This window comes from Myodes glareolus, chromosome 4, assembly GCF_982192425.1.
Source record: "Myodes glareolus chromosome 4, mMyoGla1.1, whole genome shotgun sequence".
In the NCBI taxonomy this organism is placed as follows: Eukaryota; Metazoa; Chordata; class Mammalia; order Rodentia; family Cricetidae; genus Myodes; species Myodes glareolus.
Genome location: NC_142029.1, coordinates 14,685,090 through 14,699,632, shown reverse-complemented (window position 1 = coordinate 14,699,632; position 14,543 = coordinate 14,685,090). Strand labels below are relative to the sequence as shown.

At 52.7% G+C, this 14,543-nt stretch overlaps 3 protein-coding genes across 9 annotated transcripts in view; all 3 read left to right on the top strand.

Moving 5' to 3' along the window:
* Col7a1 (collagen type VII alpha 1 chain) overlaps nt 1-513 on the top strand; it is a 31,754-nt gene extending 31,241 nt beyond the window's left edge. For all 3 annotated transcript variants that reach the window (XM_087905229.1, XM_087905228.1, XM_087905227.1), the window contains one exon: nt 166-513. In XM_087905229.1, the coding sequence (XP_087761355.1) occupies nt 166-176 (11 nt within the window). In that variant the 3' untranslated portion in view covers nt 177-513. The remainder of the gene's footprint in view (nt 1-165) is intronic.
* A 136-nt stretch (nt 514-649) lies between these two features.
* Ucn2 (urocortin 2) lies at nt 650-3,503 on the top strand. Its single transcript, XM_087905230.1, has 2 exons — nt 650-2,042; nt 2,097-3,503. Exons 1-2 carry the CDS (start codon nt 1,692-1,694, stop codon nt 2,322-2,324), a joined length of 579 nt encoding a protein of 192 aa, XP_087761356.1. The 5' UTR covers nt 650-1,691; the 3' UTR covers nt 2,325-3,503.
* Nucleotides 3,504-3,908: 405 nt separating this feature from the next.
* The window catches only part of Pfkfb4 (6-phosphofructo-2-kinase/fructose-2,6-biphosphatase 4), a 37,097-nt gene continuing 26,462 nt past the window's right edge, over nt 3,909-14,543 (top strand). Inside the window, exons 1-2 of one of the 5 annotated variants that reach the window (XM_048423339.3) lie at nt 3,909-3,955; nt 14,419-14,535. In XM_048423339.3, coding sequence (XP_048279296.1) covers nt 3,946-3,955; nt 14,419-14,535 — 127 coding nt within the window. In that variant the 5' untranslated portion in view covers nt 3,909-3,945. Of the gene's footprint in view, nt 4,010-7,686; nt 7,857-11,464; nt 11,597-14,418; nt 14,536-14,543 lie in introns of those variants that run through there. The other 4 variants (XM_048423337.3, XM_087905225.1, XM_087905226.1 and 1 more) reach the window with 4 other exon arrangements.

The following is a 14,543-nucleotide window of genomic DNA, read 5'->3' as shown; positions in this document are numbered from 1 at the left end:
CCAGCTGTGGAGCCTGCATGGTTGCTCTCCATGTTCCTTTTTGTCAAGGGTCCCCTCTCTTAGTCAGAACCCACTCTCAATCCCTCACGAATTCGTTGCCACGCTTCTGTGCAGGTTTCATGTTGGAAAAGAAGGTCAGGATGTTTTCTGGTGTGTTCCACACAGGTGCTGCCTAGGGCTGAGGCCTGAATGACGCGTTTGATGGTCAGCAGTCCCTGGAGGTGGCAGGGCTCAGCAGGGTCCTGCCGATCTCCGTTTGGTGCTAGAGTTCTGTGTGCACGTGAACGTGTGTGGTGTCCACGATTTCAGTGACTTGGTCCTGTGGGTCTAGCTTTCCCCCTTAGGGACAAATCCCCATTGTGGCGCCTGCTTTCCGGGCAGATGACTCATGGGGGTGGTTGTGGGCAGTGAATGGATATGACTGGTGTCCAACCTGCCCCTTGACCCAAGGCTGTGATGCCATGGTGCTGATTCGGGGAGGCGGGGGACATTAAAGCTGCTGTTTTAAAAGGCCTTTGTTGTTAATTTTTTGGGTGAGATGGGGGTATCCGGAGACAAATTTCCTTGCGGGGAGGGGTAGTCAGCATTATATTGCATGGCATAGAGTCCTTATACCTGGCCCTGGTTGTTTTCTATGCTCTTATTCCCCTAACTTGTCTCCCCAGATGTAAATAGGGTGGGGGCTAAGGAGATGTCCTTACTGCTCCCTAGAAGGGGGTGAGTCATAGGTGGGGGGGCTGCCTCATGCCAGGAAACATGCTCTAGCTCCTACCCCAGGAGGCTGAGGGGAGATAAATGGGCCTTGAAGTGGAGTAAAGGGTCAGGTCACAGGAGAGCATTGCCTGGCCCTGGCCCCAGCAGCTCCAGTGTCCCCAGCCTTCCCTGGAGGGAGCTGACAATGGTATGACTGACATTGGGTCGGGATGGGACGGGACTAGGGTTGAGTGGTCCTGGGCTTTGGGTGAGTGGAGATGTCTGGGAGACTGGGAGGTTCTGGGGTCTCTTGTGCCCCTCAGACCCCACTGCTGTCCTTCTTCATCAGCCATGCCGCTCAGAACCTGTCTCCATTTTGTCATGTGGGCTGTCTCTGTTTCTGAGTCTTTCTTTTCCTCTAGATAACTCCGGATGGTTTCTTTTTCTTCCGGCCTTGTCTTTCTTCTTTTCTTCCCCATTTGCTTTGTCCCTGCCCCATTCATCTTCCTCTTTTTCCTCCCCTACCCCTCCCCCTGCCAGCCCAGCCCCTTCTTTCTCTGCCCCTGGTTATCTTTGTCCTTAGCTACAACTTGTTCTCCTTCCGTTGTCTTTGGAGTTTTCAGACAGGGTCTCAGTATGTAACCTAGCTGCCTTCAAATTTGATCCTGCCTCAGCCTCCCGGGTGCTGGGATCATAGACCTATGCCACCTCACCTCAGGACACATTATAGACCTACGCCACCATGTCTCAGTACACATTATAGACATACACCACCATGCCTCAGTACACATTATAGACCTACGCCACCATGTCTCAGGACACATTATAGACCTATGCCCCCATGTTTCAGTATACATTATAGACATACACCACCATGCCTCAGGACACATTATAGACATACACCACCATGCCTCAGGACACATTATAGACATACGCCACCATGCCTCAGTACACATTATAGACATATGCCACCGTGACTCAGGACACATTATAGACATATGCCACCATGCCTCAGGACACATCTTCATTCTTTCTGTCTCCTGCCTGTCTGGTCCTGTCTTAGTTTTCTTCTTGTTTCTTTTACTCTGTCTCTGTGTCTCTGTCCCTGGCCTGGCCTCTGTAATCTCTCCAGCCCCTCTTTGTCTCCTGCCTCTTGCAATCTGTCTCCTTCCAATGAACACCCAGACCCTGAGCCTGTTTTCTCTTTACAGCCTTACAGCATGATGGCCAGGTGGGCACTGGTGATGCTCATGGTCCTGATATTGGGTAGGGTCCTGTTTGTCCCAGGGACCCCTATCCCCACCTCCCAGCTCCTCCCTCAGAACTATCTGGAGACTCTTCCCTACTCTGTGGCCGTGGAGAGCCACCCCACCTCCCAGCTCCTCCCTCAGAACTATCTGGAGACTCTTCCCTACTCTGTGGCCGTGGAGAGCCACTCAGATGCCACCACAGGGCCCTCAGCTTCCTGGAGCAACTCCAGAGCTAACCCTCACCTGGACACGCGTGTCACACTCTCCCTGGATGTCCCCATCGGCCTCCTGCGGATCTTACTGGAGCAGGCCCGGACCAAGGCTGCCAGGGATCAAGCTGCCACTAACGCCCGAATACTAGCTCGTGTTGGCCGCCGCTGAGACTGAGAGAAGGGGGTCGTGAAGATGGGGTGACCCTGGATGGGACGTTCTGGAGGACAGCCATAAAGCTGGACAGTACTATACCTAGGTAGAGCGCATACCCAGACTTTACCATAGTGGGTCACTGCCAGGGCTTCTGAGTGTCCACAGTATGTTCAGACAGCTTGGCTGTGTGGCACCATGCTTCTGTGCCCTTCATACTTACATGTGTTTGGGCATCTTGAACACTGGCATGTATGTTTGCTATATAGAACCATGTCATGCCTGGCTGTGCCTGGCAGTCACAGAGCATCAAGATACTATCATGTGAGCTCCATCATTAAATGTTGAGGCGAGGACCCCAGGATTGCACCCAAGATCCGTCTAAAGCCCACAGGCTCGGGCCCCATCTGAGGACTCCACAGCAGCGGGTGCTGGCAAGGGCCATATGCTTGTCTTGTTTGCTTTTAAAGACAGTCTTACAATGGAACCCTTGCGTGTCCTAGAACTTGCTATGTGACCAGGTTGGTCTCAAACTTGTAGCAATCCTTCTGCCTCTGCCCTCGAGTGTTAGGATTACCAGCATATGCCACCCATGGTTTGCACTCTGTCAGGCAGCACCCCGCTTAGTTGGATGTGGTTATCAGAGACATCTCCAGGCAGAGACATAGATGACCACACGTGAGAAATCTGACCTTGGCAGTGTGTGTGTGTGTGTGTGTGTGTGTGTGTGTGTCCATGCTGAGTCTCTGCCAGCTATAAATCTCTGACAGCTGTGTGTGAGCAAGGGTCGGAGACACGAGAGAAGGACTGGGAAAAAGGGTGTTTGACTTCCAAATCTGCACACAATACCCAGCCAAGCATTGTCCTAGATAAACTGCAGCAGCCCTGCCAGGTTGGCGGACACGCCTGGCTCAGAGGAGGGGGTGGATACAGCTGGAGCTCCTTGATGAACTGTCCTAAGCAAAGCTGCTCCCATTTCCTGAGCCCCAACTTCCTCCACTGTAAAGCAGAGCGATGCCACCAAGCTTCTTGTAGCACAGAGTGACATGGTGTACATGAAAGTTGTGGCTGCAGCAGGCGCTCAATAAATGTGAGATGATTGAAGGGTAGCATGCACCGAGTCACCCAGGCAGTGACACATGAGGGCTGAGTCACACCTGGCTTCTCTGCTGCCCTTCCACTCACCTTCGCTCCCTACCCTCTGACCTGCTCACTGTAAAATGAGTAGGTTTCATCTTCTTTACGCCTCCCATTCCATTGCTGGGCTGGAGAGACTGACTTTCTGGGGCGTGTGATCCTATTTGCCTGTGGATGAGGCAGGAGCTCCCAGTGGTGTCGACAACTCGTGCAGGAGAGACGACCAGATAGATCCTGAGCGCCACCGGCAGCTCCGACAGGAAAAAAAGTGCTACTGGCCTGAGTGCAGAGTGCAGTTGCCTGTCTGGACCGGGGCCTGGCAACCTCACTGGGCAAAGCAGCCCTGGGGGGCGGGTCTAAGACGGTTGGAGAGGCGGGGCCGTTTTCCTATGAGCCTGCCGTGGGGGGGGCGGTGACGGGGGGGCGGGGTTTCCTTACCCTTGCCGAACCGCGGGAGGGGTGGGGGGGTGGGGGCGGCGGCCCTGGACAGTTCGGTGGCAGGATGGACAGAGGTACATTAGGAGGCACCTCTCTGACTGGCCCCGGGCGGGAGAGCGACGGGCAGGGTAGGCATTGGGTAGCCTGGGGACGGTGGGGATTGGGAGAAGACCTGGGTGTAGTGAGATGGTGTTGGAGGGAGCATGAGGGCGCTGGGAGTCTCTCAGAGTACTCTGGGAGGGCATCAATCTATCAATGGCCTGAGGGGGAGAAAAAACTGGGGCCTCATTGGGAAGAGGGGCCTGGACCAAGGTGGGATGACTATAAATAGTATCTTCCTTTAGCCAAGGGGGAGGGCCAGGCAGCTGGAACTGCCTGAGGCTCTCCCCAATATACCCCTTGCTGGCCTCCAAGGGGTCTTGTTCATCAGGGTCACCCAGTTTGGGAAGTTTTTCAGATAGTGCCTTCTTAGCCTTTAAGCTTGTATTTCTAGGGCGCCTACTGTGTGCTCTGTTCTGGTCCTGAGTTTCTCTACACATCTTCTGTGTACTCTGACTTTTCCATAAGCCTTTCTGAGCTGTTTTGGTGCCTTGACTAGCTCTGAATCACTTGCAGCACCTACTGTGTGCCCTGTGCCAGGCTAGAATCAAGAAGTACAGATCAGGATTCACAAGCTGCCACTCATATGGCTGGATCCCCGAAATGGAACCTCACACTGTGAACTCTGGGCCCAGAAGGGTGGTGGAGACAGTTCTTGAAAATGTCCAGAGGAAGCAAGGACTCCTGGGAACTCCCTGCACCCAGCAAAGCAGCATCTGGTCAGGGAATAAAGAGGAAGAGCGAGGGCCGCAGGACCGACTAATGAATATGTATGCTTCTGTGTGTATGCATGAGCATGCTAGCGTGCATTTGTGTGGTAGGGCTGGGCCTCTGGATCTTGCTGTTGTAAATGGTGGCTCATTGGTACAGTCAGGACTGGGCAGAAGATAGAGAGCGGCAAGATTCTGAGCCTTGAGAACCGAGGGTTGAGGACTTCGATCAAATGGCTTCTATGATAGGGATACTAGGAGGCGGCCCATTGGTCAGTACAAAAGGTTTCAGGGAGCCATCCAGGGTCAGGCTAGTTAGGTTCATGGTAGAGAAGGGCTGAGCTAGCCATGTTCATACTTGAGTGCACAATGGCATCCCAACACGTCCTGTGCACGGGACAGGGTGATGGGTGCACTTTGAGATACCCTGAAGAGGGAAAAGTCATGAGGGAGCAGAGAGCTTGGATTTCAGGGCATTTCAGCAGGGGGAACAAGCAAGAGCCTAGGTGTGAGAAGTGAGGCAATGAAGGAAGTCGTGAGGCTGTGAAGGCTGGGAGATGAGTTGAGTCCTGCTTGCTCGTACCGTGGGCTGTCTCTGCTATCTTGTCTCCCCTCTGCCTGCATCCTCAGCTTCTTACCTAAGAAATGAGGCCATGGAAGGGGAGATGGGGAGTAGTCCTCAGAGCAGATGTAGACCCTGGCATTGGGAAGGTTGCCTAGGCTCATGATGGTGACCTATGGCTTCCTAGCTGGAGCTATGGACTTGAGAGGGTGTGCCTGGGTCAGCCCGGGGTGAGCCGAGAAGAGTGGGAGGTATAGAGCCACATTTCCTGAAACCAGGCTCAGACTGGGTGTGGAGATGGCTTTGGCCCCTTGCCCTGCCCTACTCTGCCCTGGCCACCAGCTCTTGAGTAACATCCAGGAGCTCTGGGGAAGAGAATGGGTTGGGTACCCATGATGTTAGAGGTCACTCTGTGATGAGTCCCAGTGAGCCGCACTGAGATTTCTGAGGCCAAATGTGGTCCCAAGGTGACCTCGGCAGTGACCGAGACACAAACAGGAACAGAGTGGGTGACTTTGGAGAAGTAGGTGCAGCTGATGTTCACACGAGGAGCCCTGCTCATATGAGCCATCTGTGAGTGTGCTTCAAGCCGCCCACCTCCCGCTGGGGATTGAGGGAGGATACAGCAACAGGAGAACGAGGAAGAGGAAACAAACCACCTGCCTGGAGCAGGGTATTTCTCAAAGTAACCAGCTAGAACCGGTACTAGGGAGGCACAAGGTGGGCTCCTGTGCTTACACCTCCTTGTGTAGTGGTTGCCATTGTCACAGTGTCCTGAGGGTCTTTGCCAGACTCTCCAGAGCTGGGTTGGGACCTGGTGAACTGACCCAAAGCAGAGATGACAGGAGGTGACAGGAGGGGATGCTGCACTGATTGTGAATGAGGTCATCCTTGTTTTTCATGTCCCTAGCTTCTGGCTGGCATCTGGAGAGCTGGAGGCAGGAAACCTGCCAGGGTATGGTGGAGGCCATCACTAGAGGGCAGCAAACGGAGATGGAGAGTCGAGCTGTGTTGGTGGGGCCAGGAGCAGCAAGTGTGGTTTGGAAAGGTGGGGCTAGGCAGAAAGAAGAGGCCTGAGCTTTTGAGAGACTGTGGTGGAGGTCAGACACAGAAGAGTGGCTTCCCCACGCTGTCCCTCACCAGCCTCCAAAGGTCATGTTCATCCGGGCCCACCCAGGTTGGGGAGTTATTTCTATCAGCGCCTTAGCCTTTTAAGCCTGAGCTGCAAAGCTTGGCTCTTGGTCCTTGCCTGGTACATTTCCAAAGGCAGGGAGGGTGATAATAGAATGAATGACATGTTAGGGAGCAGATTCCTGAGACTGATACATTTAATCTGTACCACAATCTTGTAAAATTGATGTCTGCATCTCGTTTTCCTGATGAAGAGACAGAAATTCATTTTAAAAATGCACGAACTCATTTTTAAAACTGTAATTGGGGCTGGGAGTGTAGCTCAGTGGATAGAGTGTTTGCCTAGCATGCACAAAGTCCTAGGTTCAATCCCCAGCCCTGCATAAACATTGTGCAGCAATGACAACTTGGGAGGTGAAAGCAGGAGGATCAGAATTCAAGGTTATCCTCAGCTACATATTGAATTCCAGGCCAGCCTAGGCTGCAAGAGACCCTGACCATCCTCCCTCAAAAGAAAAAAAAATGTAATTGGTAAAATGTAAATCCTGGGAAGAGAATCAAAATACTGTCAGGGCTTAGTGAGTCTCCAAATAGCTTGGTCATATATTTGCACCAGGTGAGCAGCCCACGTTCCCCAAGAGCCATGCCAAACATGGTCGATTTGGAGATGTATCCTGTGTTCCTGTCCCCGAGATAAGGGAACATTTTCTGCGTGGTTGAACAAGTTGTTCTCGTGGACCGGGGAAGTTTTGAGGGTGGGAGCAGTTGAGAGGACCTCAAGTAGGTCCAGGAGGGCGCAGCGGAGGTTGACTGCCAGGACAGCAAGCCAGGCATTAGAGCCACTGGGGCCAAGAGCCAAGCTGGTCTAGACGATCCTGGCTCTGAGGGTCACGCAGGCCCCGCCCGGCCTCACACCCTGCTCACCAGGCGGCTGTGAGGTCACGTTCCTCAGGGAGCAGAGGCCGCACACGCCTTGGAGGCGGGGCTGGGGAGCCCTAAAGAAAACCGTGGGAGGGGCTATGCAAATATGAACGATCTGCTTGAGCGCTGGAAACTTCACATCCGGGGTGGGGCCTGCATAAACTGGGTGTCAAATGCCTTGGGAATCGAGCATGCGCGTTATTAGCTTTGGTTTGAAGGACGGGGCGCGCTTAGTCCAAAAAGAGGCGGTCGGAAAATTGGGCATGCGTAGTCGTAGGTCTGTGCCTCTTCAGTTTGGGTGGAGCCTAATGGTACTGGGGCGGGCCTGCGGGAAGATGGACAGGAGTAGGAGCCGCTAGAGGAGGGGCGGGGCCGAGGGGCGGGACCTCGGGTGGCCCGAGGTGGCCCGGTTGCTGGGTGCGAAGCAGCGTAGTCCGATTCATCGCAGCCGGGGGATGGCGTCCCCACGGGAATTAACCCAGAATCCTCTGAAGAAGATCTGGATGCCATATAGCAATGGACGACCCGCTCTGCACGCCAGCCAGCGGGGTGGTAAGACGGGGTCCGCAGGGAGAGGAAGAGGGCGATGAACCCGGATGGGTGGGTAGACGGCCTGGGCGAGGGTCTCCAGTGGAAAGGCAGGAGACAGGTAGAGAAACAGGCAAGGTGAGGCTGTTGTGCCTGATGGGTGGAGTCGGGGACAGGTGAGAGGCTGGGAACAGGTGCGGCGGGGTGACAGTGGTGCTGTGACAGTGGCCCGCAGAAGCTAAGTGTGGTGGAGACAGGTGTGAGGGGACATGTCAGTTTGTTGGAGACCAGGTCTGGCCACCATTACCCAAGCTGTCCAATGCCTGGATATAGAGAGGACTTTGATGTCACGGCACTGCTGCTCGTTCCTCTCTCCTGGCCCCGGAGTGGGCTGCCAGCTAGACTGGCTGGAAACTGAGCTGTGTAGCTCTAGACAAGGCACTTGGAGTCTCTGAGCCGAGGACTTTTAAAAGCCTAGTAGTCCTCAGCAAGACAAGAGCTCCTTGGTCTTAAAAACCAAAGTTTTGGGAGGAACTTCAGGGGAGTCCAGTTGTCAGCCTTGAGTCAGTGGCGACAGCACACCATATGGCCCTAGCTCTGTGCCTCTGGACCTGGAAGCACTCCCCTGAGTTCATAGGTAGTGACTGCACAGGAGGGTGGAACGTCGAGGGGATGTGCTGAAATTTGTGAATTGCTAAGTGACTCACCTCTTCTGGGATGCTGGGTGTTTTCACCGACTTCCTTGGGCCTTCTGTTTGTTCTGTGATTTTTTTTTATTAACAAGGAAAAGAAAAAATGTTTCAGGAGTAATTCAAATATTGTAATGAATTTGTAGCTTGGCAAAGACCTCAGAGAACATCTAGTCCAACTGGTGGCGCAGATATGGAAAGGAGATCAGGCTGTTGTGTGATGTGCTCGAGTCTCCTAGTCATCCTGAAGGCTGCTGTGTATGAGAAGGGAGGGGAGGGTCCTTTAGGCTTCAGTCGCCAAGGCCAGCCTGACCTTTATCATAATGAGAGTCCTAGGAGAGTGGGGGTGGGGAGGTGTGTGTAATCACACTTGGGTCCTGGTAAGATGGCTGTGGTTCCTAAGCAGACTGTGTTCCTGTGGGTGGTGACTCTGACCACAGTACTGGTGGAGCCATAGCTGTTCAGACACATTCTGAATCCCCAGGGACTGTGGCATTAGCCTGGCCAGCCGTCCTTTTGGAAGCATTAAGGCAGCTCCTTGCCAGTCGTTGTTAGTACCGTGATCCTGACCAGGGGTAGCTGCACCTGCTACAGGAGGAGTAGGAACCTGGACTTTGGGGCCAGGAGCACTCGGGTCATATCCTGGACCAACTCTGTGATCTTGGGCAAGGAGCTAACACCTTAGACCCCAACCCTAGGATGAGACCACCATTGTCTGAGCCTCTAATGAATGGATACTTGACACGTGGAAGCAAGCTGGGCATGGTGGTGCAAACTTTTGATCCTAGCAGTCAGGAGGTAGAGGCAGAGGATCTACCTGATTTATATAGTGAGTACCAGGACAGTCAGGGCTACAAAAAAAAAAAAAAAAAAAAAAAGAAAGAAAGAAAGAAAGAAAGAAAGAAAGAAGCAAATCTCATCACCACCAATCTCTTTTTTGCCTCTCGCTCTTCAGAGTGGGTGACTGAGCTATCAGCCTGAGCCAGTCCCTCAGTATGGGAGCTGAGGCCCAGAGGAGGGACCTGCTCAGGTATCTGCTCCTGGGGTAGGACTGTATGTCCTTCTCTAAGCTCTAAGTGTAGGGTTAAAATGTGGCTCTTGTGCCAGGTGTTCATGGCACTCACCTTTAATCCTGGAGAGGTAGAGACAGGTGGATCTCTGAGTTTGAGGCCAGTATGATCTACAGAGTAAGTTCCTGGACAGCCAAAGCATCACAGAAAAACTGTCTGGAAAACAAACAATCAAACCAACCAAAGTGGCTCTTGTGTAAGTGGAGAGCTTGTCAGTGTCAGTGTGTTGGAATAGTCTGGGTTGTAGACTCCTGCTTTCCTGGAGTAGGAGGTAACATGGCCGGAGATGAAGCTTGTGGTGTGTTCCTGGGAATGAGAGTCTGGGCCCCAGCCGGCGGTCCCGGAGTTCACACACAACACACCCTTCCACTTTGCACCTGTGCAGCGTTCTGCCTTTTGTACAGTGAGCTCGGGCTGGGTTGCAAGACAGTAAGGACAGTAAAGACCCCAGGGTGGGGTAGTTTAGTCTGATCGCAGGGGTATATGGGAAGAAAGAAGCAGTGCCTACTTCTAATTGGGGCAGGCAGTAGGTTCCTTCAGGTGTCTAGTCCCCAACTCCTTGAGGTACTGGGGATGAATGACAAAGCCATGTTCTCCACCCTCAGACACCATAAGCAGTAGATAAAATTTGATAATTTATAAAATTCAGAGGCACACCTGCGTGTCTGGAAGCTATTAACCTTTCTTTCCACTGGAATGCCAGCTTAGACCTTTAAGAGCTCTGTGGGGAGGAGGTGGGACAGGTGATAAGGAGGAGCCCCAGGACCAAGGCAGTTAGGACATTGTTTTTCCTTTGTTTGTTTTTGAGAATGTAGTCTCTTGAGCAGGCTCTGGACAGCTGACCGGGGAACCCACTGTGTAGGCCTCCTGTTGATGTCCTTGTGGATAGACCTCTTGGCTCCCCTTCCTGAGTGACAAGATATCATTTTTCTTTTCTTTTTTTTTTAACTTTTTTATGCTTGCTTCTTTTATGTGTATGAGGGTTTTGCTTTCATGTGTGTCTGTGCTCTGTGTGTGTGCCTGATGTCCTTAGAGGTGAGGAGAGGGCATCAGATCCTCTGGAACTGGAGTTATGGACCCTTGTAATCTTGTAAACTTCTGGATGCGTGCTGGAACTCAAACCCTGGTCCTTTGCAAGAACAAGTAGGTTTGTTGTTGTTGTTGTTGTTGTTTGTTTTGTTTGTTTTGAGGCAGGGTTTTTCTGTGTAGTCCTGGCTGCCCTGGAATTCCCTATGTAGACCAGGCTGGCCTCAAACTTACAAAGATCCTCCTGCCTCTGCCTCCCGGATGCTGGAATTAAAGCATGTGCTACTATGTCCAACTTCTGATGACTTTTTTCAGCCAAAATGTGAAAAGATGCCATGATTCCCCCTGTGTGACAGGACTTGTGTGTGTGCACAAGGCAGCAGGGGAGACAACTCTGTCCTTGAGTGGGGCTGCCATGCCATGATGTTTAATTTTTTTGTTTGTTTTTGAGACAGGGTTTCTCTGTATCTTTAGAGCCTGTTCTGAAACTTGCTCTGTACATCAGTCTGGTCTCAAACTTTCAGAGATCCACCTGCCTCCACCTCAGCCTCTAAGTGCTGAGATTAAAGGTGCGTACCCCACCGCCAGCATGTTACTTAATTTTTAAGAAGTCTTCCTTCCTCAGTCTGGCCAAGATGGCGGGAGCAGGTCCAGTCATTTCGGGAGTCTACCCAGAGTCCACTCCAGGATCTTTGGCTGTGCCTTTGGTGGAAGTGCCTGGAAGTAGGTAGGCTGGTAGCCACTCCCATTGCTATCAGTCTCAGGCCTTGGAGCTCCTAGAGCTCTCTGGCCTTCCATGAATCTATGGGAAGGGAACCAGAAAGGGCTGAGTTGACATGTCTTCAGACTTCCTCCTCTCTGTGTGGATGGTGTTACAGACAATGTGTTCTGCTGCCCTGGCTGCTAGATGTTGGGGTCCTTGTGGGCTCAGGGCTGGTCTTCTGACTGCATACCCCCTCTTTGGACCGTGGCTCTCAAGGTCTGTAGTGTATCCTTCTGTGTTCTGCCTCTGTTTGTAATTTTTCCTCTCCAGGGATTATCGCCACATCATGCTGTTGTAAGCAGAGCTGCCACGAATGTTCTTGAACTTTGGTTTGTTTTGGGTTATTTCTTGGGAGCTTATCTTGAGGAACAGAGGTGATCACTAATTTATTGCCTTGTTTAGTGCCCAGCTCCAGTCTGCTCCCTGACTGCCCACCTTGCACGTGGACGGGAGTGGGGAATAGAAGTGGAGTTACCAAAGACTATGGGAGGAGGCTGCGGCCATGAGAGGGGCCCAGGTCTGCTCCGGGAAAATAGATGCTGTGCTGGCTAGTTTCATGTCACTTTGACACAAGCTACAGTCATCTGAGAAGAGGGAACTTCAACTGAGAAAGTGTCCCCAGAAGGTCTGCCTTCAGGCCAACCTATAAGGCATTTTCTTAATTAGTGACTGATGAGGGAGGGCCCAGTCCAACGTGGGTGGAGCCACCCCTGGGCTGTTGGTCCTGGGTTCTATAAGAAAGCAGGCTGAACAAGCTATGATCTCCAGGACAGTAAGCAGTGCTCCTCCATGGCCTCGGTTCCAACTCCTGCCTCTGGATTCCTGCCCTGTTTGAGTTCCTGTCCTGCCTTGCTTCAGTGATGAACTGTGATGTGGAAGTGGAAGACAAGTAACCCTTTCCTCCCCGAGTTGCTCTGGTCATGGTGTTTATAACAGCAATGGTCACCCTGACTAAAGCAGATGTGAAGAATGGGTACAGTACCTCCATCTTGAAGTCATGAACACTGAAGGAGCAATGGTGTGGGTGTGTGCGTGCGTGTGTGCGTGCGTGCGTGTGTAGGGAACCATCAGAGGAGCATGGGGAGGCAGATGGATGGAATCTCATGGTAAATGTCTGATGTACTCTCTTTAACTTGCTTCAGAGCTCCTGGTCAGCTTGGGCAGGAGTTATGTAAATGGACTCGAGCAGTCTGCTGGCCCTGAGGAGGCAGGACCTTGCTTAACTCAACTTCCTCTCACCTTAGCCAATACTGAGGTTATTCTGCAAGTGTCCTCACTCTTCCTTCAGTCCACATCCCCTTCTGACCTCCCCTGGAGTTCCCAGTTTGGGTCATGCACAAGAATGATGCTGCCTACATCCTGGGTCCTAAGTGCAGTTGGGGCTGAGTACACCTGTGTCCGTAGTCCAGGATGCTGCCAGGTGAGGCAAAGGGCACAGTTTCTCAGAAGCACTCCAGCTTTTCCATGGGGAAAGTGCAAAATCATGCTTGTGAGGACACCAAGACTCCGAGTTACCAGAAGGTGTCACAACCAAAATAGGAACCAAGGCTCGCCTGACTGCTGACAGGCGGAGCTGTCCCTAGGTCTCTGTGTCCTAAGAGAGACAGCTGAGGGGGCTCCTGATGGTCTTACAAAGGAGGGCAACTAGGTGGGCAGAGGAGAGGAGGGCCAGCTCCCCACATCCGTTCAGCAATCTGCCCCCTATGCTTCACCTGTTCGTATGGGTGATGCAGCAAAGGCTCCTGGGACTCCTGGGACCACATCTCGCTATGCTGGAAGCTGAGCTGAGTCACAGGCAGGCCTGTTGCTTGGTGTCAGTCCTAGGCCGCTGACACTCGGGGAAGCTGTGGGCAGGTCCTTCCCTACCTCCAGCCTTGGCACATTCTCTGGTTGACACCCTGGCTTGGTAGCTTGTGAGATGGTGATGATCGTGAAGAGGATCGTCATTGCTGGGCCTCCGTCTCAGTCCTTTGTGGCCTTACCCTGGTCCTTCTAGCTGCCTCCCTGCTCGTGAGCATCTGTGCAGTGCCAGGGCAGGGACAAGAGTGGCACAGGCACTCCAAGGTTACTGGGTCAAAATTCCTTCCCTGGGGGGGTATAAACAAGGTCTACCCCTCCTCCCAAGGTCCCGATGACAAACTAGCGCACAATTCTACAGAAGTTCCCTCTGAAGAGCCAATGAGTTTATTGGACTTCCTTCCAGAGCATAAGCGAGGGGTTGCGTACACAGGTGTGGGTGCATCCAGCAGGGTAGAAAGCAGTGGATTCTCAGGGGAGGGTCTCAAGACCCTACGCATCCCTCCATGAGGGGACGTAAGCAGCTAGCAAACCTAGCCAGGATAACACTTTCGCAAAGGGACGTAGCTGGTGGCTGCTCGGCTTGGAGGACAGTCACACATAATACCTACTCTAAATAATCGGTATCAGTCCAGAGCTAGCAGCCATTCGTGAGGTGGTCAAGTGGGGGTGAAAATGCCCCAGCGACCCATGGAGGTGCCCTTGGGAAAGGAGGTCCCTGTTGAAGGGAAAACTTTAAGACGGAGCTTTGAAGAGAAAGAGAGCTTCAAGGGAGACCACAAAGGCGCAGCTGTCACAACATATGGAGCTGGGGAGATTAGGGAGTGGAATTTTGGGTGAGGGAGGCAGGCATCAGCTTTGCTGTCCTCTGGGTAGTGGGCAGCTCCCTAGAGTGTTTAGCTGCTGGCCTGGCTGGTTACACCTTATGCCTTACATACACCTGTGTGCCTGAGGTAGCTGGTGACCTTGCTTCCAGGTGAGGTGAGGAAGAGGTGAATGGATGCTCCTCTCACTTGCTTCCCCTCTCTCTCTCTCTCTCTCTCTCTCTCTCTCTCTCTCTCTCTCTCTCTCTCTCAGTCCAGGACCCTAGTCCAGGGATGGTGCCCACATTTAAGATGTCTCCCTACCTCAGTTACCCTAATGGGAACTCCCCCATAGACCGATATTTGTTTCCGTGGTGATTCTAGATCCCATCAAGGTGACAGTCCAGATTAACCCTCCCGGTGCTGCTTGCCTTCCAGTTTGCATGACCAACTGCCCTACGCTCATTGTCATGGTGGGCCTACCGGCCAGGGGCAAGACCTACATTTCTAAGAAGCTGACCCGGTACCTCAACTGGATTGGTGTGCCTACTCGGGGTGAGGCT

Bases quoted from the DNA above. Each gene is read 5' to 3' on its own strand.
- Ucn2 (XM_087905230.1), top strand. From the start codon at position 1,692: ATGCCACCATGCCTCAGGACACATCTTCATTCTTTCTGTCTCCTGCCT. The intron at 2,043-2,096 runs GTGGCCGTGGAG...AACTATCTGGAG, and splicing joins TGGAGACTCTTCCCTACTCT to ACTCTTCCCTACTCTGTGGC.